At 42.8% G+C, this 23,400-nt stretch overlaps 1 protein-coding gene and 1 non-coding gene across 5 annotated transcripts in view; both read right to left on the reverse strand.

Moving 5' to 3' along the window:
- COP1 (COP1 E3 ubiquitin ligase) overlaps nt 1–23,400 on the reverse strand; it is a 124,926-nt gene that overhangs the window by 14,864 nt on the left and 86,662 nt on the right. For all 4 annotated transcript variants that reach the window (XM_059854608.1, XM_059854606.1, XM_059854607.1 and 1 more), the window contains 3 exons: nt 21,854–21,971; nt 17,133–17,257; nt 15,895–16,055 (listed from right to left, as the gene is read on the reverse strand). In XM_059854608.1, coding sequence (XP_059710591.1) covers nt 15,895–16,055; nt 17,133–17,257; nt 21,854–21,971 — 404 coding nt within the window. The remainder of the gene's footprint in view (nt 1–15,894; nt 16,056–17,132; nt 17,258–21,853; nt 21,972–23,400) is intronic.
- LOC132331431 (small Cajal body-specific RNA 3) lies at nt 2,280–2,416 on the reverse strand. The gene has a single exon (XR_009487583.1). It is a non-coding gene; the product is annotated as a small Cajal body-specific RNA 3 (non-coding RNA).

Here is a 23,400-nt window from a genome sequence, read left to right on the forward strand (position 1 = left end):
GTTCCCCCAGTACTGGTAAGCACAGGTAAGGCTGGGGCAGCAGAGCAGAGTATCTTCCCCAGCCAGCAGAATCATCTCCTACACACCTGTGGCCAAGAAGGTTTTAGGGCTGGCTTGGCTCACAGCCAGTGAGGGCTCTGTAAATCCATTGTAACTGTATGGAAGAGGGAGCTGACCTTAACTGTGACCAGGTCTTGCCTGCAAAGCTGTTGGGAAGACAGGCATCTTTGCTTTGTACAGTGAAAGATGCTTGAATCTCTGAAAGAAGATATTTCAAAGCCATTTTTGCAGGTCAGTTTTCAAAGTAAAGCCACAATGCAAACTATCAGCTTTCATGACAAAATTGTATGGTATTGATAAAGACAATACAGTAAATAGCATTTTAATAATGTACAAAAAATTTTAAGAACTTCATTAAACAAAATCATGCAGAGTATAGATGATACACATGAAGTTGCTTTCAATATCCCACTCCTGATGCTTTCCCCACTGTATTTATCTGAGGGGAGAAGGGACTGAGAAGACAGCTGTGCCTTAGGCATTAAGAATGATGAGAGAACAGCTTTATAGCTTTAGTACAATAAATGCAAAGCATGGCATCTTCCCTGCTTCATTCTGCAGAATGAACTATTCAAAAGATAATAATGAACTTTGAATCATCTAGAGGACCCAACTGTGCCTTCTGCGTGCTTCCCTAATCTCAGCCATCTAAAACACTCCTGAATCCAGAAGCACGAGGGAAACCAGCAACTAAAATGTGTCCAAGAAGTCAGAAATCACTGGGTCATTCAGGTGTAGAAAAGCATTTTAGATTTGAAAACAAAGGATGCAAAAAGAACAAACAAGGAAACCCACCAAAGACTGAGATAAAAGTCAGAAGCAAACACAGGATGTCTTAAGTTCATTGATTGTGAAAGGGAAAAAAATATCCAAACTCAACATAAGTTCTAGACAATACTAGACAGAAATTGTCTATTCTTTCATTCACCTTCCAACTTTCCCTCTCCTCAACTTGCTCATTCACCTCCCTGCAACTTACCCTCCCCTAAGGAATACCAGGAGGCAGCCCCTGAATTCTAATTGCATTTGCTATTCCACTAAATCCCATAGATCTAAATGGGCAAAATTAGCTGAATTCACCTATCAGGCATTCTCCACAGTACTAGAGAAGGCACCTGAAGCTGTAAGATGTGCTTTCTTTTGTTTACAGCTTTTAAATAATTCAGAGAGGAGCTGTCAAGTTGAATCTGCAAAGCTCCCTTGACTTTGGACTTGTGCTATCAGACTGCTTGGCTATTGTTTATAAAGACAAAAAGGAAAACGTTACAGGATCATATGTCTGCACGGGAGGGGAGTCAAGGACTAGGAGAACAAGGGCTGTCAGGACAGAAGTCATAAAAAATACAGATGGGAAAGCAAAAGTAGGCAGTAGGTGAAATACAGATGTACCAGCAAAGCAGCAAGAGCCAGTTGCCAGTTTGGTTGTGCTATAAATACACAATGCTTGCAGTTTCTTGTGGAATATGATGTCATCCTTTAAAAAGGAAAAGCCCAAATGCAAATGGTAACTTTAATTAGCAATTAAAAGCCCAACTTCCCAGCTTTACAATTGCAGCTGCCTCTCCCAGATCTGTCTCACTTCTGCAAACCCATGACAGCTGTCAGGCAGTGGGCCAGCACTTAATCATTCCCAAACCTCAGACAGCACAATCCCATCCTTTCTTTCCTTTTTTTCTGGGTTCTTTGGGCAGACAAAGATTTACTAGGTCCTACCTGGGGACACCAGCAAACCTCAGGTGATGGCCCCTGGCATCCCAGGGAGTTCATTCATTTCAAGGTGCCCTTTAGAATTTTTTCTTTTTAAGCATCTCTGTGGCATGCACAGTTCTGATGGGGTTTTGCAGAGTCATTTTCAATCAAAGCTGCAAACCTGACTTTAAAGCAAATGACTGTTTCTTGAAGCAGCAAGAATGGAGAGGGGAGGGAAAACCTTAGGACATGCAGTCTGCTCCACTCATGCACATCCCTCCAACCAGAATGCAATCACCTCTACAGCCAGTTGGCTAAACCTAACAAGAACTTTTAAAAAAGAGCATTTTAATACAAAACCCAGTAACTATGATTACAGTCTTGCTCTAAGCTACTGAGCTGGATTAACACTTGGCAATTATACTTAGCTGTGGATGCTGCAAACAAAATCCTGCCCAAGGGCTGTCCCCACGAGGTGGGACATTGCAGCTGAGGATGCTGCAGGAGCTCTCCCATTGCAGGATAACACACATGTGAGGAGGGGAACGATCTGATTTAGCTGGCTGTCCTAAAGCAGACAGAGACCTCCACTTTGCTCTAGGAAGACTGCAACAGTGGACAAAAAAAAAATTTATTTTGCCCATGACTGGTCCCAACTGGTCCCAGCAGCTTCCAGTCCTAGGAAATTTCATTATTACATCAGCCTTTTATACATTGTCTTTTATCCTGGGCTCCTGAGCGTATCAAATCCTAAATGAAACATGATGTAAGGCATGCAAATAAGCAAAGAAGAGAGGATTCACATAATAGGAAAATATCATTAAGTGGAAAAGTTTAACTCAGAAGGTCAAAATCATTCTAACCAGAAGAAAGAGATGCTGCATAGGGGGACAGTCACATGTCCCAAAGCCTCAAATGTGGCACTGACAGTGCCTTTCCTACTCACTCAGTGACTGCCAGCCAGCAGCACAGCCTGGAGCTGCAGTGCCATTAATAAGTCCCTAAATTTCTTGGCCTTGAATACACCCCTGAACTCCAGGGAACAGCTTGCCAATGTGTTGCCTGCAAGAGTCCCGACAGCAAGATGCTGCTTCACCACTCCCTGACCCCATCCCCTTTTCTTAAAAATTATTTTAAATTAGGTACATGGATCTGAAATAAGCAATGCCAGCTCCCAAACTTTGCTGGTAAAAGTCTGTGCTCAGGTAAGAGCCCTGAAATGAACACAGGGGCTGCTGAGTTTCCATGTAACAGGCTGGAAATCCTTTAATTAGCTGCTTCCCCCCCATGCTCTCTCCTTGCCCTCAGAGAGCAAAATCCAGTTGATATCATAACTCCATTCCAGGCTGTAACTGGAGATTTAGGATGACCTTATAGGCATACACACTTCCTGGCAGAATACAAGAGGTTAAAAAAAGAGAGTATTGTTTGGAAGCATGTTTTTGTTGGGGGGCAGGGGATCATGCTGTGGCTCTACTGGACACGCTGCCCAGTGCTGGAGCTTGTCCTCCCCTGGGTTCTCAAAGAGGAATCCAAGCTGCATGAAGGAACTTCATCCATCCTGCACAAGTCCAGGAGCAGCTCAGTTTATGGCAGACCTTAAAGCCACCAGAGGCTTTTGCAAATCGAGTGAGCCTTTTTACTGCATACCAAAGTAATTTCTAGCTAATACACTAAACAGATTTAACCCATTCTGTACCACACCTCCTAACAACTTTATTCCAAAAGCCAGAAAGCATTTCACTTTCTAATGAGCCAGCAAGTGAGTAAAAAGCATCTCTCTTTGTGTAATGTACTCACAAGCAACTCTCATGCTTGTGATTTCTCAGCACTGAGAGACTGAAGTGAGATCTGGGTAATGTTCTACATCACTGTTTAAGAGCAATTCAATCATCTTTGTTCTGGATTAAGTCTTGCTCCCGATTAAATTTAACAGAGCAATGAATAGGAAATCCACGACTTGGGAAGTAGGCAGATTTTATCTTGAAACCCAATTCACAAGTAAAATCATCTCTCTCACAAGAGATAATTCTGCTAGTGTTCAAGTTATTTTCAGACAGTGGCTATAAAAAAATTATCTCTAGATATCTCAAATGGAAATGACTATTTTTAATGCTCCCTGTCACTCTGAATGCATGCTAAGACTAACAAAACAGCCTCAAAAAGAAGAGCTCAATAATCACGAAATCCATTAAGCTACCAATGACTAATAGAAAAAAAAAAAGTTGAAAAAGACTCAATTATATAAAGAATAGAATTACCTACTGGGATTACAGGAGTGAACAAAACCCCTTGTGTTGCACTACAGTACTTCTGATTTTCTAATACCCTTCAGCTACATAAACATTAGCATACAAACCCCACCTTTGCTGACAAAGGGTGAGGGAAGACAAACACTTCTGGCATTTGATTTCCTTTTTTTTTTTTTTTTTTTTAGCTAATCTGCTTCATCCTCCCTTGATTTTAGATATTCTTTCTGAAGAGTTGCTGCTGTTGACTCATTCCTCAACAGACACCACAGAGCTGAAGCACGTGGTAGGTACTCTGCTTTTCTCTGAGCCTGATGATGCTTAAAATATTCCAGAGCAGAGATGGTGAGAAATACAGAACAAAATACAGGGGACAAAGGAAAATAAATAGTCTGTCAGGACTTCGCAACCCCTTTCTTATCACAGCAAACTTGCATGTTGTGCTATGAACATCAGTAGAAAAGCTCCCACAAAGAGCTCATGATCATGTCCTGCCCTACCTAAACCATCCAAGAAGAGATACAGGACTGTATCATGGAATGGCCTCTAAAATCAACAAAGCCACACACAGAGCACATGTTTGTGGGGATAAGGAGAGACAGAGACACTGGCATTTGGTGTCACATTAACTTTGATATGTGAAGAGCTGGACTCAAATTTCACATTCATGTGTTACCTGAAATCAATACAGAAGCCCCAGCCAGACTGAAAATCTATTATAAACTTACTTTAAATCTGTTTATAAAGGAAAACAGCAGAAACTTCAAAAACCTATATGATAAAAGTGTTTTCTTAACTCCCCATCTCACTCCAGAATGGATAATCCATAGGTTCACGATGAATAGCAAAACCCAAAAATCTACTGGTGGGCTGAAGAGGAGACTGTCCTTGTCCCTGCTGCCATGCTCAGACATCTCTGCTGTTGAGGGAAAACCAAAGGGAATTATGAGAGGAAGAGGAGGGGTGGCTGCAGAGGGTGGGCAGTAGGCACAGAAAGGGTCTGAGTTCACATTCAGGATATGCTGGGAGAGCTGTGGACAAATTGCATTCCTTCACCTGTAACAGTAAATCCAGCAAACATTTAGCTATTTTTCTTAAACTTCTGAGCCTTTGTTTACTTTTGGAAAGCTAATTATGTATATGTATTCTTAAGCTTTGAAACAAGGAAAACGCCCAAGCTCCCAATGCTGGCTGCTGCCTGCTATAACAGCAGAAGAAAAGTTGCTAAATCCTGTTCTACTTCCAATTTCCCCACAACTACTTCTTTTTTTATGCATTTCCCAACAATTTAAATTTCTTCTGTTTCATTGTCAAGCAAAGCATGAACCTGGGAAAAACAGAAAGCCAACAGCAAGCTGAATCTTTTTGTATTAAATAAGGACATTTGTATTTCACTTTCACACAATTTTCTCTCTTTGTTACTCCTGCTGGCCCAAATTTATCATTTCAAATGCTGGAGCTAATGAGCAAGTTGTGAAGCAAGACATGCAGAGAAGAACTATTAACCTATTTTAATCAAGGATATGTCACTCTAAACAAATCAAGATCTCTCTCAAGCACACTCTCCAGACCAGAGCAGCTTGCTGTTACTTAGCCTTTGGAGAAACTTGGCCAGAGCAATCTGCTTTGTAGAAGGTCGTTCTTGGAAGAAAAAAAAAAGGCAGCAAGGTCTCAATTGATCAACCTAGAAACTAGGAGGAATAATCATGTATGCCTGATAAATATGAGGATTCTTGGCTGGTGATGCTGAGCCTCTGCCAGCATGGGTCATGAGGAGAGACACAGCTTCTCCTGCTCCCACTACAGTTAATTTATGTGCTGTCTGCAGATTACAGGTAAAAGGAACTTTTATTTAATTATTTAATGGATCTGAATCAAACTTTCTTCCCAGTATATGTAATATTACTTATCTTCCCTCCAGTATCTCTCATTATTTTAAATACTTGGGGAACAATGCTCTGCCTCATCTGCAGCTCCTCAGGCTGCCCCAGCTACACCTTTCTGCTTAACTTAATATTCACTTCAGACATACTAAAGTAAAACTAAAAAATCCAGTAGTGCACCAAACAGCTCACTTCTCTCCAGCTTTAGCAACCAGATAAGCATTTTGAAAGTGATTATGACATACAATACCATAAAAGACAATTATTTAAAGCAGCACTTCCCTCGCTGAATTCAAGACACCTCGTGCGAGGGTGAACCCCCATCAGCTGCACAACCCCAAATTTAACAGTGCCATTTCTGTCAAAAAAGGCACTCATTACATTACTAAACATAACTTTCCTGTCATACTGGCTTTCTCTTCTTTAGAAAAGACTGATTATTATAATTCTGTGTGTAACCTATATAAAATAATTATGTCTCCCAATCACATATCAGGTAGTTTCAATTCAGACACAAGACTGCCTTCAGAGAAGAGACCATTTTCACTCCATGCACTCATCTAGTATTAGCTAGAATTAGAGCAGAACACCACCAAAAGAAATTTAAACATGTTTAAAGGATACAAACCTGTGTTGATGTTAGAAAACCTGTTTGAGCAGTTGTTTTTTGCAAGCCTTTATTCTCACTTTATTAACATGCAACACAATTGGCACTAAGCTGGTCACAAATTAGTGGATGTCAAAAGGCTTTGGGGTTTTGCTGCTGTCAACAGAAGGGCAGAGGGCACACAAAAAACTTCAGAACGGATACCTAATGTGAAACAGTAATGCACAGATGTACATAAAGTAAAGCTTCTGCAGAGTAAACCACCTATGCATAAATGCTCCTACTTCCAATTCAACTAGAGGTTAAATTATCAGATCAAAATCTTGTGCTGCAAAGGAGAAAAATCCGTTCATATTTTTTCCACTTCATTTAGACTGTGTAAAACATTAAATTCTGTCATTAAAATTGCTTAATTAGGAGTGCTAGAGCAAAAGGTTGATGCAGCTCATGAATTGTAACTGCTGAATGGTGGTGGCCTGGCAGCACTTGCCATTGATATTAGCACTGAAGAATGGGAAAAAGAAAAAAGAAAAACACAACATTGCAAAGTTGGTTTGACTTTAATTGAAGCAGTGTCCCTTGTTAGAGGGAATGAGGTTATAAACCAAATTGAAACATCACTGACAGCAGACCACCACCCTTGTGGGGCAATTCTGCATGTGCACAGAAGCTGGCTTCAAAGGCAGTGGTTAGCCCATTACCAATGGCATTTCAAAACCTACCTCATTTTTGCTTTGCTCTTACTGCTCTGAAACCAAAGTCTTGCTTTAGCAGTAAGTGCTGGGACACACAGCTCTACCCCTGCAGCTCCTGTCTTTAATGACCTCCTTCATCTGCTCTGCAGCACACCGAGTACTGCCCGACTGATAGCAGCTCCCAGCATTCAGACCTCATCTCACTGGCACTTTGTGCCAGCCAGGGACTTCAGCAGATGGCACTTCACACAGAAAATAGCCAGCATGAGCCTAGCAGTGGAAAGTAAAGCAAAGGCTGCTCATGCAGGAGATGCTCTGACTCAGAGGAAATCAGCTTTAGTGAGAGCCTGACATCAGGCAATATTGGCTCAGTACCTACAGAACTTGCCAGGATCCTGTTGTGACCTACTGCTTTCAGGGGGCTCTGCTCCAGGAGACTACACAGAATATACATTATATACAGTGGGTCCAGAGGAGGCCACTAAGCTGATTAGAGGGGTGGAACACTTCTCCTGTGAGGACAGGTGGGGGTTTTCAGCATGGAGAAGAGAAGGCTCCAGAAAGACTTTATTGCAGCCTTCCAATATTCAAAAGGAACCTATCAGAAAGATGAGGACAAACCTTTTAGTAGGGTCTGTTGCAACAGGACAAGGCCAAAGGGTTTTAAATAGAAAGAGGGTCAATTTAGAACAGATGTAATGAAGAAGTTTCTTTATAATGAGAGTGGTGAGGCACTGGCACAGACTGCCCAGAGATGTGGTGGAAGCCCCATCCCTGGGAGTGTTCAAGGCCTGGTTGCATGGGACTTTGAGCAAAGGGGTTCATGTTTACTGCAGGGGGTTGGACTAGATGGTCTCTAAATGTGCCTTCCAACCCAAACCACTCCATGATTCTGTGATTATAAGTCCCCCCAAAAAATACTAGGAATGAGCCTTCCTCCCCAAAGGCTAAGAGGTGTAGGAGGGAAGAGGCAGAACACCTGCCACCTCTAATTCCCACAGCAGCTGAAATGCCCTGAGACAAAGGCACAATGTTAAGATAAGAATGCTAACAGAGGAGTGTACACTTCATGATAAATAGCTTTCCAGGCATCATCTGCAACCTCTCCAAATCTTACAACAGCCTAATCAATTATTTCATCAGTTGCTTTAGAGCTCAATGGAGTACATTTCAGGGGCCCAACTGTTGAGACTGGTTGGAAAGGGAATACAGCTGCCCAATCATTTAACTCTAAAAGCAAGTGCACCCTGAATATGAACCTGCACTTTTTTTTTTTCTCTCCACCCCAGTATAAGTAAGACAAATAATTCTCTTTGAAGTTGTGCTGTTTGGGACATAGCTTATGTAAGTGCCACATGATACATACTGCTGTACCTTGCAGCATTATGGTTCAGTAGCAAGCTGAGGATGGAGCTGGGAATGAAGTCTAGGTTCCATGTGAATTCCTGACTTCGGTTCATCTGTTATAAAACTGATACTTGAATAAAGAATTGATAGTTGCAAAAGCAGTTAAGTGCCCATAGGAGAAAAACATCCACTTACACATTTAACAACAGATACAGAGAGACTTCTTTGGATCTCCAGCTCACTGTGTGTAACACAGCAGTATGATTTGCAATTGCATTGGGACGCTCTCATTTTTTAAAGCTTAGGAAACAGCAAGAGCCTGCTCACACCTCTGCTTGCACCAGCAATGATCTGCAATCCATTATCTCTACAGCTGTACCACTGGGATCAGCTGCTGGAATGGTAATGTCAGCAGCACTCAGTGATGTTGGCCACTGTGTCATTTGCTCAGTCTAGGAAAGATGACTCCAATAAGAAGGACCTCAGATCTACCTACAGCACGCATTCTACTCCTCTTGGCATTAGAAGAGATGCACTGGTGAGCAAATATCATCTGTAAAAGTCTGAAAGAGTAAACACTGTCTCCATTCAGGAAATACAGACTTTCATCTGCCTTCAATTCAAGACAACACTGACCCTGTGGCAATTTTCTGATTATGCAAGAAAAAAAAAACAAAAACCTCACCTTGCAGAAGGAGAGAAACTGAGTTTGCAAATGTAAAGCTAAAACCAACAAAGAAGAAAAACCTGAGCTACCTACATTTCTTGAAGAAGCTATTCTTAAAATAGAAGCTACAATGATATCAGAGTGCTGCAGTACCACAGGGGACCTGAACTTGAGAGATGAGCACAAGTGCCAGACTCAGCCCCTGTGTCCTCAGCAGTGGCACAGGCAGCTGCTCTGCATCTAGAAAGGAAGAGTAAGCACAGCTCCTGACACACCAGCCACCTGCTGGTGTGCCACATTGAGCCTGAAACAGCAACAGAAATGGTGCAATACACTTGTCTGCCCCCAGACACACTAGGCAGCAGGAGCACAGTGGACAGAGGCTGGGTTTTCAGGCAGTCTCTTGGCTGCCTTCACTGTGGTCATGTCCTCACTGGGAGGAAGCTCAGAGGGTATCCTGCAGCCAGGGAGAAGGCACTAAGGAAAGAACATTTACCAGTATTTTTCTTCTACAGAACACTCAAAATTAAACACTTCCTCATGAAGCTGGTCATTTGCTAATAATCACATTTGTTTGATAATCACATTATCAAGATGGTCTTTCACATGGATTTGGGTGTCAACAGACTGAGACGTCAATACAGTGCACGAACTGTTAATAATAGAATATGATTTTTTTTTTCCCCCCACAAATTTCTCCACACTTGGACACAAGTTTTTGACACACACAGGTTTTTGACAGGGAATAAAATAGTCAGTCACCTGAGTATTTTCTAATTAATTCTCCTTAGCCACAGAAAAGATAGAGCCCAAACCAGAGCATTTGAAGAGATATGGATATGAAAGGATATGAGCCTGTTCAGAGGAAAGGATCATACACAGCTTGTGACATCTTTTATCTGCAAGTAGAAATTATTCTGCATAAGAAAATAGTTTTCAAGCAGCACATAAACCAATATATACAGTGTGTGTTAGTACACATAACTAATATGCTAAAATCTGAGGGGGGAAAAATCAAGCATGTATGACACATCTTCTGATGTTCTGGGTTCCATTTGTTTTTAAAGAAAATTTTAGATTTTCAAATGAGTAAGGGAGCAGTACACATGAAAAAGGTAGGGCGGAAGAGAAATCAAATACATTTACTACCTAAGGAAAGAGCAAAATAAAAGTCAAAGAAAACTGGGTTTGAAGCATTGCCAATGACCAGAGAGCAGAGGGCATGTCAAGAGGAGTGGGAAGCCATCACACAGACAGCTGTGAGCACTGCAGCATGCAGGCTATGGGGATTACACAGCTTTCCAAGGAGGTAGAGAGACCTTAGAAGATTTTCAGGTGAGGGAGGAAAAAACCAATAGAACAAACCAGATCAAAGACACAACTTGCTTTTTTAAGAAGCTGATCCTTCTCAGCCTTCCATAAACTGCTGTGCATTTCAAGCACAAGAATGAAGATGAAGACCTCTGTTTCCAGCATGAAGAAGTGGTGTGGGACAGCACTGGAGGAGAACCTGCAAGGATACTAGCTTGGGAGATGCTGCACACAAATGCTACAGGCCAGTCCTGGTCTAGGAAAGCAGGGAGGAGTCAGAAACCAGCAGATGCCCTTCCAGAAAATACCACAGCTGGAGCTACTCATGCTGTGACCTATGGCACAGCTGGTATCAGAGGCAGGCAAGGTACAGCTGGGGTCTGATCACTCCAGGCAGACTTTTATATCCTAAGCTTTTGGGTTCCACCTAGGTGTTTCCTGACATCTGAACAGGTAAGTTGAGGAAGCTGTGAAAATAAAACACCACTGAGTTGAAGCTGGAAGTCAAAATTCTCACAATTTTTAGGATTTTAAAATTTCAGCAACAAAGAGAGACAATGAAGTTTCAAGTGCTTCTTGTTTTCCCCCCAAAATCCCGTTGGAATTTGTATTTCAAGCTACAAGAGCAATAGTTACAGCTGATACAAGTTACTTAAGAATGACACTGAACTACCATTCAGTTACTTGGGAATGACAAAGGAGGTTTCATTTTTAATGTTCATAAGTCACCCAAATTAATTAGCGCTTTAAAGTGGCAATGAATAATTTCCTGAAATAATTTGTATTGGCTAAATTAATTCCTGTGAAGGGAGCCAATTTGCTGATTGTAAATTATAAGAGCCCCTGACTAGCTCCTGTGTACACTGTGTACCATTTGTAAGACTACTGGGAAACAAAGGATGGCTACTTTTCATCAGTGAACAAGACTGCAGCCCTATTAAGTGACTAACTTACAGTGCTACAATTACAGGTTTCTATTTAAAGAATCCAAGCCAGACATCATTAAGAAACGAAGCTGGATGTTCAAAAGAAAGGAAAACTAAACAGAAGAAAAGCTTGTTTGAAAAGGTGCACCAAATACCTATTTGAAGGGAATATTTCATCCTCTTAGATTAACAAAGAGAAGTTCAGACACGCAGGGCTAATTACGAATACGCTTCCACCACAGGGTAATGCCCAAAGCCAACGTGAAGCCTGGAGTTCCAGAGCTGCCTTCTCTTACCCATGGTTAGATGACTGTTTTGAGACCTCCATAAATATAAATTACTTTTGAGGAGTGGTGAAGTGAGAAAACACATCCATGGGTTTCTACTCAGGTGGAAGAGATGGTTTTTTACCACTGGCAGCCCTCCTCCCAGGAGAACTCTTGCACCCATCCAGTACATCCCACCACCCACCTATCTTTGGTTAAAGACTGTAGCACTCTTCTTAATGGATTCCCCTTCTTTACTCCTCCAAAAGAAAAAAATGTACATAATGCTTTACCTAAGCTAATTTGCATGGCTTTCTCCTGTTCTTATCTGCACCTCCTCACTGGTATCAAAGCCTTGACATTTCTGCCTGTGAAATCCTTCCCTGGTAACCTGCTTATCAGCAGTAATGAATACTTGTGCAAACAGGTACAAAATTAAATGGCTTCTTTACAGTGATTATGATAGATTGAGCCATTCTTAATCTACATAATCAAATTGCTTCTGTATTCAGATGTAATACCTTTCTGCTGTCCTGGGAGCAGGTTCAGCCTTGGTTTCTCTTTCAACAGCTGCTTTTGAGAAACACTAACCATGCCTGGGAAAAGGGCTACTTTAGGTGCAATCATTTAACACAGCATGTTTGAGGTACATAAACTCTACAAGAGGGTGTAAACAACAGGTGTCCCCTTTAGGGAAGGAGAAAACATCCTGTAGGACACATAAGGGAAAGCAAAGCACAAACCAATCTCCTCCAGCTATGATCCACATACCCAGATGTAATTGCAGTGACCCTTCTAAGAGAGATGACATCTCTACCCACCTAAATGCACTGAGCTACTACCACTACTCTAATTTCCTTTCCCTATGCAAGAGTCTCCCAGTATTCAAGAGCATCTCCTGTTTACATGCTGCTAAAATAGACTGTTGTTTTCAGTCTCAAGACCAGATTCTTGATTCAAATCAAGCTGGTTAAAATGGACAGCATGGGTATATTCTAAAATCCTAGTCTTGGGAAATTAAAGGATTTAGTCCAGGGAATGTTCTGAAAAGCATCTCCATGTGTAAATCATGTTTATCAAGTCATTTAGCCAAAAGACTCCTGAAGCTTTCTCTTCTTTTAAATATTGATCAACTTTTAGCATAAAACAAGAAGGGAGAAATTTTTTTCCCCACAAACAATAAGTAGGTGCTATTTAAAAAAATATCCAACAGCCTACATGCCTTTGTCCAAAACACAGAGCTGCAAAAATCAGGTTTGCTTCATGGTCAGCCTGCTGGGAGGCTTTTCATTGGCTTGTTTTTTCCAAAGAGTCTAGCAGAACAAGTAGCTTACAAGCTAGTGCTTATTTTTAAACACTTTTATAAATTGAAAAGTGAGTAAACCTGGTGCAAGATGCTAATAAACACTTAGGGAGAATGATTTCTCTTCCTTGTTATGGCTTTGACACAGGTTAAAAAAAGGTGCTGCTGGATCTTTGAGTCAGAAAGGTGACAGCTCCAATAAAAAAAGGCCTCTGCATCTTTGTAAGTAAAGAAAAAGCAATGCAGAAGGGAAAAGAATAAAAGATGGGTTCTGGCAAGGGCTGCTAGCACAGCTTGACTTAGGCTCAGGAGGAAGTAAAAGCCTGAATTACATAAAAATAGACTTAAGAAAGAATCAATGACATTTAATCTGAAAGTTTTAGTTAAGTTTTAATTAGGATCTGAGATTTTGCATTTAAGTGCATGAAGTGAAGGAGTACATGTACTCATGCTTTCCAAGATAACTGACAGATCTGAAACTTACTCTTCTCATCTCAAAAGGTTAATTAAAGAACAATCCTTGACAGCAACACTGTATGGAAACCAAAAGTCTGCTCCACTGGGGAGCCCTGGGGAAGGGCTGTGCTGGCATCTCCCACCCCTCAGGAACAAACTGAAGATGCTGCCCTGTGACCACAGCATGAAGATGAGCAAGATGCTTTCAACCAGCCCAGCAAGAAACGGAGAAGAGTGCCCACAGCACTGTAAAACTTGCTTACTGTGCTGCCTGTGGATCTGGGGCAGCTCTCCCAGCCTGTGCTGGGGCTCTGCATGGCTGCTGGCCTGAAGCTGCTTCCACACACACAGTCCTGCAGCAGAGAGGTGGGATCACAGCCAGCAGTGACAGGTATGTGTGCTAACTCTTATTATAAGGCAGAGAGGTTCACCCAGGATCAAAACTGTAATTAAGCTGGAAATAGGCTGTGGGTTCCCCAAATCCTGCAGATGCTGACAGCACTTTGAGGCACAGGCCTTCTCTGGTTCAGCCCAGTATCAGAAAAAATGTCAGCTTTCAGGGAAGCCTGTATATGCAAAGCTCATTTGAAAGAAAAAAAAATCATGGCAAATTGAAGAAACATTATCAAAATGAAGAATAGGAGAGTTTCATCATTTGAGTAAGACTTTGTGGACATAAGTGAACTTTGGCTGTGCAGTAATTTAATTTCCTAAGAACATAAGCAAAGTCTCAATTAGGTCAGAGAGGATTGCTGCAGCAGTAGAAGAGAAGAGGAATGTGCAGCTGGATCAGTGAAAAGATATGGCGCAAGGAAACACTGAGGCCTCTTGGCAGAAGCAAGTGAGGCTGCTTGCTTGGTATGTACCACAGGCAGAGGCAAAAACCACCTGCAGGCAGCTTTTTGCTGCTCTCTTTAAAAGCTAGAGCCAGGTAGTGTGGCTGCCACAGGAGAATCAGGCTCATTTAGAAGCAGCCCAGGGAAAAGCAGACGAATGCTAGAGAAAAAAAAATAAAAAAAAAGACCAGAACAGCAATGGATTCTGAATGCTGCTTAATGGAGTGAAGCCTGAACATTATTTGGCGAGATCTTGACGGGCCTGATTTAACTATTACATTTTTGTATGGTATTTTTCATCCTGATTATGAAGAATTGTTTCACAGCCCTTGGTGACAGCTTAGAAGTTTCTCAGCCACTTAAGCAGAAGGTCTATCAGAGCACATTTATCAAAGACTGCTGAGGAGTGGACAGAAACAGACATAACCCCAGGGGTGAGACATCTCTGCTTTTGCCTGTAGAAGAGATGCCCAGAAGAGCAGTGGGCAAGACAATTCAAACTCTGAAGTGAAGGCAGCTCAAGGAAAGGCATTTCTGGACACACAGGCTCCCACAGCATGTTTTTGTCCAGCAGAAAGACAAATTACCAAACTTACAACAGCCACTCTTCCCCTGAGACATGTATACCAAGCCCTACTAAATCCCCAGCCAGAAAGAAGCTGGTGAACCTACATCATTGATTCTAATGCCCCCCCTGTTCAAACCACAGCAGCCCACTTCTTACTTTTAAACACAAAGGGCAGTTCCAGATATGGATTTATTTTGATTTTGACTCAGAAGTGTCCATCTGAAGTGAGTTTAGGTCAGTGACAACTGAATCACAGTTGTTGGGCTAGTGTCTAGACATGCAGAAAGCAGATTGGTAGACATTGTCTTTGTGAATAGGACATCTCAGGACAGCAATTTTGCAACGTTTCACTTCATCTACTTGGAAAATTGCATTTAAGATCAACTCTTTTCTGCCCCCTCCCAACAGGCCCCTTCAAGTATCTGATCTGCAAACCTTGTACATACAAGAGTTACTTGCTCCATATTTTTAATGCAAGCTTTTCAAGAGCATCCGGAATTCAAAAGCAGTATTCTGTTCTCCAGAGCAGCCCCATTCTGAAAGGCCACACGCACAAAAGCTGCATCAGGTCTGCCTGCCACATTAATACACATGCTAGGGATGTGAATTCAGTGCCACTGGAACAGGCACTTTACATATCTACTCATCTAAACACAAAGGCTGTGTTCCAGTGAGCAAACCCAGACAGACACAGGAACATTGAGACAAGGCTTCACAATGAGTATCTGCAACAAAAACCTCACTAATGCACCCAGAAAAACCATCAAGTGCTAGAAATACAATGCTGCTTTTGGGATTTCAGATACCATACAGAGGAATTCAAGCACCCAGGTGGAAGAGTTAAGATCACAGCAGTCGCTTCTCCCCCAGCATTTCAGTTACCCTGCAAATCATCAGGGTTCTCACAACAACCTGCAAGTACCCTTACTTTTCCCATGAATAGGAAAATACCAAGCACAGTCAAACCCTCAGCAAGGCTATTTTGTGAGAAAGCAGGAGGCATTCCTTCTGCACCCAAGCAGAAAGCTTACCCCATCTGGAAGTGCCCTCCAGCACACGGCGCTCACAAACTCATTTGTGTCATCTTCTTTCCGGTCCTTGTCCAGAACACTTTTGACTGTATCAAACTTGAATGTCAGCAGTGTCTTTGAGAGGCCCTTATAGTATAAGTAAAGGGAATTATTTTCACTTCCTAGAAATAAAAAATAGACAAGATCAGGTTTTGTAAAGACAAACAGAAATAAGGATTCTTAGCTTTTTCATTGTTTAAAACAAGCCCAGACATTCCCTTGTAATATCATGGCCATGGTGCCCTGGTACCTGGAAGTGCTCCACAGCAAACTTCCATCACACTTTAGGACATGTTTTTATTACAAGAGACAATTGCAGCGTGCAGCACACCTGCAAAACATACAGGATTCCAAGAACCCTCCACAAACTCCTCAAGGCAAAGCATTTTGGGCAGAGCATCTGCACTACCACATGAACCACTGCTACATCCAGCCTGCTCAGAGCCACAGCTCAAAGGCAGGTAGCGCTATCAAAGTTTTGCCTGCCATAATCAAGTATGACAACTTGGTCTGTGGAGGCTTAAGCAAGGGAGACCAGACTGTATGGGCTTTATTTAGAAATCCATCCCAATTTCTGCCTTGCAAGCTGCACAGCAATCAGAGAACACGCCAGCTAAGGTCCTCCCTTCAGTGCTGGCACAGCTGTCCTGCTCATACCACAGCTATCAGCCTGTCACTGCCTTCCCAGCAAGAGCTGTGGATTTAGAGAGCTTTATAGATTTTAAGCAGTGAAAGGACAGAACAGCCAAGGGGGGAAGTAATGATTCAGTCTTCTAAGGAGCTGTTTGCAATGTGGGCACTATTCACTTCACCCTGCAGAATGCCAAACTAAGTGACAACTACTGGATCCTCACGTGGCCCAGGCTACTGGTAGTGCATAAAGATGTGCCAATTGTTGATCTTGAAATATATAAATTATATCACCAGCACTGACATTAGTAGTTCATTTTGATGACAGCAAGCCTGAATCATCGTGCACAAACAACTCATCTGCAACAGAAGAAAGCCATCTACAGACCCCCTTAGATCAGGGCAGCCAATGCCATTCCCTGGGAGGGGAAGGAGTGTGCAAGTTCAGAAAAATTTTCTATTAAAAAGCCAATCCAGCTAAACAGCACGAGTGGTGGTGTGCTTTGCTACTGGTGAGGCCCCAGCTCTGAGGAACCCTGTTAGCACACCAGGGTGGCTGCTCTACTCACCACAGGCAATGTAGTCTCCGTTGGACGCCAGCCCCACAAAGTTCTTCTCATTGATGTGACCCTTGAAGGAGCGCAGGCAGTGAGGCTTCCCTACATTCCACAGCTTCAGCTGACTGTCTGTTGACCTGAAAACAACACTTAAATTTACCCTGCTGCCATATGGCAGGAACTCCTTCCTTCCTCCCTGGCCATCCTGCTCCTCAGTGCTGCAATGACAATGTAAATGTAGGAAGCCTTAGTGCACAACAGGAGATTTATCCCACTTTCAATCATATGCAGCTCAGCTTGAGCTCAGAAAGATATCACCTTATTTTAAAAGCCTGTCAAAACACATTACACGTTTGAATAAGAACTTCCCTGAAGTATTACTCTTCCTTTCTCCTATCAATTGCAGGGCCCTCCACTGAACTGCACGGCCTCTGGGCTATCACTGCCTCCTCCACATCCTCACAGATCCAAGGCACACCAAAGTTACTTATATTTTAAACCTTTACAGCATGGATAAAATCTGTTCCCTTCTCCTTGTCAGCTGCAACTCTCATTCATGTCTTTCCAGGGCTTGGGTAGGAAGCAGTCTCCTCACTCCCCAGGTGCCCTGAAGCACATTCTCCTCCTCCTGCCCAATACCAAGCAGCAGCACAGAAAAACCAATGGGGGCTCAGAGTTGCTGTTAAAATTAAATCTGTTTTTCTCATGTGTAATCAAGATTGCATGGATACAGAACTCAAGCTTCTACCCTTTTTCACCTTGTCAGGGAAAGTTAAATATTACTATTCAAAATATAGAAAACATGTTTGGATTAAATCACAATCGTTGTTTCCCACAGTTCCCCAAAATGCAAATATACCTGCCTTCAAAATGTTTTTCTGTTTACTGTGAGAAAACATTTTGCCTTTGGGGTTACTAATCTGCTGCCTGGCAGATCTCAAATAGGAAGATCCCATACTTCCAGGAGATACAGGATTAGTTTCTTCCCCCAAAGCTGAAGAGACACGAAGATAATCTCTCACTTCACAGGCATTATTTCCTAGCAATCACAGCTTACATGGCTCTGGTGTTCTGGCACTCACTGAGATACACAGCTGGGGAACAAATGGTGACATGGTGGAACTGAAGCCCCATGAAGCCATTTTCAAGAAAGGGATAGTGCTGTTCTGATCCCCAAATTTGAAAGAGATTGGGAGCAGGACCTGTCAGCCTCCTGGGTGGGAGGGAGGGGAAGCAGGCCATGCTCCCCCACACAGGTCATGTCACCAACCTTGCTGCTCCCTGAATATTTAGAGCTGAAAGGAAAAAACTCAAATCACACAACATCCGCCAAATACTACCAATGACGTAAGACATGAGCCCTGCACCAGTGTCCCATTTACCTAAAAATATAGCACAAAAGAGGAGAGATGCACCTTGTGCTATCCTGCAAAACAGCTTATCTCACTCCTCAATGACAGCTGGAATGACAAAGGAGCGATAAGGGAGCTGCAGCAAGATTTGTTAGTCAGTATTATTAGTTAGTAAGAGGCCAGACCAGAAAGAAGGTATGAATTTTATCTGTAACACTGTGACTTAAGCAGGAGTGCATTCCTAGCTCCAGGTTGAGAAGGGAGGCCCAAAACAGAGGATTCAGATCCTCTGCCCTGGGTGCTTGGTCCACATCTGCGCCTGCCCTATACTGCTGCTCATTCTTCCGTCCCTTGTCCTTACTCTCAGAGGAACAGCTCACAGAAGGTAAAAAGGGGTATGCTCCTGCTTTGTTTTTTTTTTTTTTTTTTTTTGGCCCACAACTACAGGCAGGTGCTTTCTGTGCTATTAGGACAGGTGAATTTTTAAAATGCTGCTTTTAAAAGCTTCAGAAAAGCTTCAGAGTTGCCTAGACACTAAACTTTTCTGCAGGCAGGAAAAAACCAGCAAAAGACTAATCCCAGGTCCACAAGCTGTCAGATTCCTGTGACAGCTGCTGCTCTTAGCTTCCCATCAAGAAGACTCAGATACAGAGGCACTTAACCTCTATATTTTACTGGCATACCTACTAGGTGTCTTCAGTAAGATAAAAACACTGAAGTCTATTACTAATGGGAAGTTTTTACTGTTTATGAATTCCCATCAAGCTCTAGCCATGTTTACACTGCTTAGGATAAGCAAGCCATGAAGAAGACAGCTATCCACCTTTGAACTGCAAGGAGAGACAAAGGCCATTGATCCTGGTGGTGTTACACTGCTCTTCTGGTTTCATATCCTCACCAAAAAAACATCTTGGATGTGCTGCTTTGTTAAATCTGTGTCTCTGTAAATCAGCACTGTAATCAATGTGTTGTGCTAAATACCAGGCAGCTCTGAACACCCCTGAGGTCAAAACCCATCTCTACAAGGCAAAGAAAAATCAATGCAATCCATAAAACAGCTTTAGCTAGAAATTTAGAGAATCTGAATATACATATAATTTTTTTTCTTAAATCAGTGCTTGATTTTTGAGAATCGCTACACTGCTGTTGCCTCTACTCAGTTTGCAAAAGGAAAGGCAGGAAAAATAATCTGCCCTGACATTTCTCCCTGTTCACATACCAGAAGGTAGGTGGACCCTTCAGTCAGTCCCCTCACTCTGCTGCTGCCTGTCCAAGTCTGACAGCTCTAACAGCTCAATCAATAACTCCTCTCAGAACTTTGGGAGATGCTTTCTCAGAATGCTGGCCCAAGCAGAACAGGGCCATTCTGTCCTAAAACACACCATAAATGATGCTCCACTTGATTATGGTTGTAAAAAATTCCCAGCCTCCTCCTGTTTCTATTAAACACTTTGTCTAAAAGAGATTTGGTTCAAAGCATTAAATTTAATTTTCTTTGTGTTCCAGATATGAATTTGCAGCCTTATATAGAGTTATAATGTTAACAGAAGTAAGAAGAGAGAAGCTGATTAAATATAAACAGTACCAGAAGCCACCAGGGAATCCTCCATCATGCAGCTCAGCTCACAGTAGCTCCCTTGCAGCCTGAAAACACCTTAAAATGCTGTGTTTCACTGGGTAAAAACATGGGACAGAACCAAGCTGGACAACCACTGGCTCAGCACAAGGCAGCTAGATCTGCTCCTGTGATCCATCCCTGCTGCCCTCAGGTGTTAGACATGGATGTGTTGAGATCCAGGATTCCCCTGCATCCCCTCATCCTCCCCATCAGGAAAGAGGGGTTCACCTCTGGTTTATTGAAGAGGCTTGTAGCCAGCCACTGCCAATTTTCACTAGGTGACCTGACACATTTATTCCCATGTGACTGAAAAGCTATCCAGAAGAGAGGCAGTCACATCTGGCTTTGGGGCAGACACATCTGGCAACATAACTGAACTGAAGCTGGACAGTATTGCTCCTCAGGGCCTCCATAGCAGATCTTATGGTCTGCCCTGGCTGAAGAGCTGCATGCTATTAGAGTCATGAAACACAGCTTCTCTTTGTCCACTCTCTTATCCAAATATAAGCTCAAAAAGGGCCTTCACAGAGCAGATAATAAATTACCAGAGAACAGATCAAACAGCCAGTCCTACTTGAGCTGCTTTCAGGCTGTGGCTAAACCTCTTCAGACCATATACGTAGCAGTACTATTTGATCTCTTCTGTCACTCATCAGTTGTGTTCTACTGCAGATTTTTATCCCCAGGGCTCTGCCAGCAGTTTTCTCCATCACAGAGCTCTGGTCAGGAGCATCCTCAGTGCACACACACTGCCTGCCTTCTCAGCTCCCTGCCCAGCCACTCCAATTGCCATTTCCAATTCCCAGCCTCCTTCTTTTTCTTCCTCAAGCTGTCCCCTCTTTGAAAACTGCTGAAGAACTCAAGGGTAAAAACTCAGTCTGCCTGCAAAGTCCACCTGCAGCTTCCCAAAGTAAGCACTTGGGCACAGGAGCCACATCTAGTTGTCTTCAAATTCCTCTTAAGCTTTTTAGCTCCATAAGACAGAGCACAGCCAAGAGACACCACGAATGAATTTCTATTTTCGACTTGTAGAAAAGCAACAATCTGCCTCCCAAAAGCACAGCAGCCTGTGAGAGCAGCCACCCACACAGGTGAACTTGCTCAGCAGCCCTGAAGAGCACAGAGAAGCAAGGACTACACAGTTTTTAGCCTACATTGTTGCGTTGTGATTTCAGGATTTACCTCATAACCTCGTATCCCGTCCTGATAATTCCCTGCCAGGTGTGTCAGCCACCTCTCCCTCCCCCTCCCTTACCCCCTGCCCAGCACTGTCTGTCAATCCTGGCATTCCAGAAGGGCTGAAGTGACTGAGCAGCTGCAAAGGATGCCCCTACCCCTGGGGGAACACAAGATACCTGGATGGCCCAATGTCCCTTGAGACCTCCCCTCCTGTACCTGGTTGGTGGCTCCCTATCCCTTCCCTCCCCCTCTCCCCCAGGTAAAAGAGTGATCAAACCGCCCAGTTCAGGGAGTTCTGTTGGAGCAGTTGCTGGATTCAGAGGCCTGTGGGCCAGAATAAAGCTGTGGATCAAAACCAACTCCTTTCCTTCACCATCACCTTAAAACTTCTCCAGCAGAGGTAAACCCGAGGAGCAGCCCCTGTTATAGGGAGAGCTCCATCCCACAGCTAGCCAAAAGTGTCTCTGGGGTGAAAACAGCACAGTGCCACTATCTGGCTCAGCAGCAAGGGCCAGACAAGCTCGGGCAGGTCCCATGCAGCCATTTGGTAATTATTCGAACACGACTCAAGAGGCAGCACTTACGCAGAGACGATTTCTTCGCCGCTGACGAACTTTGCATAGGAGACGGCCTTGCGGTGCCCCTTGAACACCATGATGGGCTGCTTAGTGTTGCGGAGGTCGTAGTAGTGAACACAGTGATCTGGACACAGGGAAGAAAAGGAATTTAGATTTTGTCACTGACATATTTCACGAAAATCCTTTTCCTAGGAGGATTTTTCTCCTGAGAAGCGGAGAAGCCTCAGAAAGAAATGAAAACAATAATTATCTGATGGCTGTGGAAGGCGATCTGGAGATGGTTTACCAGCAGATGCATCTTTGGTTGCATGTGAATTGTTTTTAATTAATGGCCAATGACAGCCAGCTGTGTCAGACTCTGAGTCTGTCACAAGATTTTATTATTCATTCTTTTCTAGCCTTCTGATAAAATCCTTTCTTCTCTTCTTTTAGTATAGTTTCAGTATATAATTTTCATATAATATATTTTTCATATAATTTTCATATAATTTTAATATATAATTTTCATATTATATAGTTATATCATACTTTCATATCATAATTTTCACATAATATAATTTTCACATAATATCATATAATATATAATATACAATATAATAAAATACTAAATCAGCCCTCTGAAACATGGAGTCAAGATTCTCATCTCTTCCCTTGTCCTGGGGACCCTCAAACAGCACATTTAATAAGTTGGGAAGGATGCACAGGACCTGTAATGATCACAACAAAAATCCTGCCTGCAGTTTCCATATCTCACTTCAAACACCATTTAGGATAAACAGTCTGTGCTACAGCAAAAGGTTTCCTAAAACAGCCCCAAAATTCGTTCTACAAGGGGCCCTACTCCCTTTCAAAGGGTCAGGAAGGCCAAAAGGTGCATTCACATGTGTGTGCCTGTGCATGTGTCCTCCTGCAAACCCCATGACCCTGTTCAAGGCAACAGCTAAAACGACTCTCACCTCTTCTGCCTACCTTCTCAGCTCCCTGCCCAGCCACTCCAATTGCCATTTCCAATTCCCAGCCCCCTCCTTTTCCTTCCTCAAGCTGTCCCCTCTTTGAAAACTGTTGAAGAACTCAAGGGTAAAAACTCAAAGCCTGCTACTTAAACTGGACTGTGGAAAAACAGGATTAAATTTGCCATGCTTGCTTCTGGATAGATAACCTTCCTACCTTTGCTTTTTGCTTCTCTCCTCTGACTTTATTACCAATCAAGAAAGAATTAGCATTTCTGCTAATGAGGGAACAGACTAAATTCCAGTTCATTTTAAGATTTAATTCACAGATGTGCCCCAGTGCCACAACCATATGAAAGGGATCACAGCAGAATTAGTGATACGTTTGCTTTTCTACACAGCCAAATGTCAATTCCCAAGAAACTAGAAAAACAAGAAGAGAAAACCTCATGAGACCCTAGCCCCAAACACCCCCACAGTGCTCCTTCCAACTCAACAAGGTTAATAAGCTTCTTCCTTCCCAACTTCCAGCCTTTAATGTTGAATTTCATTTAATTACCCCTTGCTATTCTGGAAGCACAGGGAGGGAAGGCCAGGGAAGGC

The sequence above is a fragment of the Haemorhous mexicanus genome, chromosome 9 (genome assembly GCF_027477595.1).
Source record: "Haemorhous mexicanus isolate bHaeMex1 chromosome 9, bHaeMex1.pri, whole genome shotgun sequence".
NCBI lineage: Eukaryota > Metazoa > Chordata > Aves > Passeriformes > Fringillidae > Haemorhous > Haemorhous mexicanus.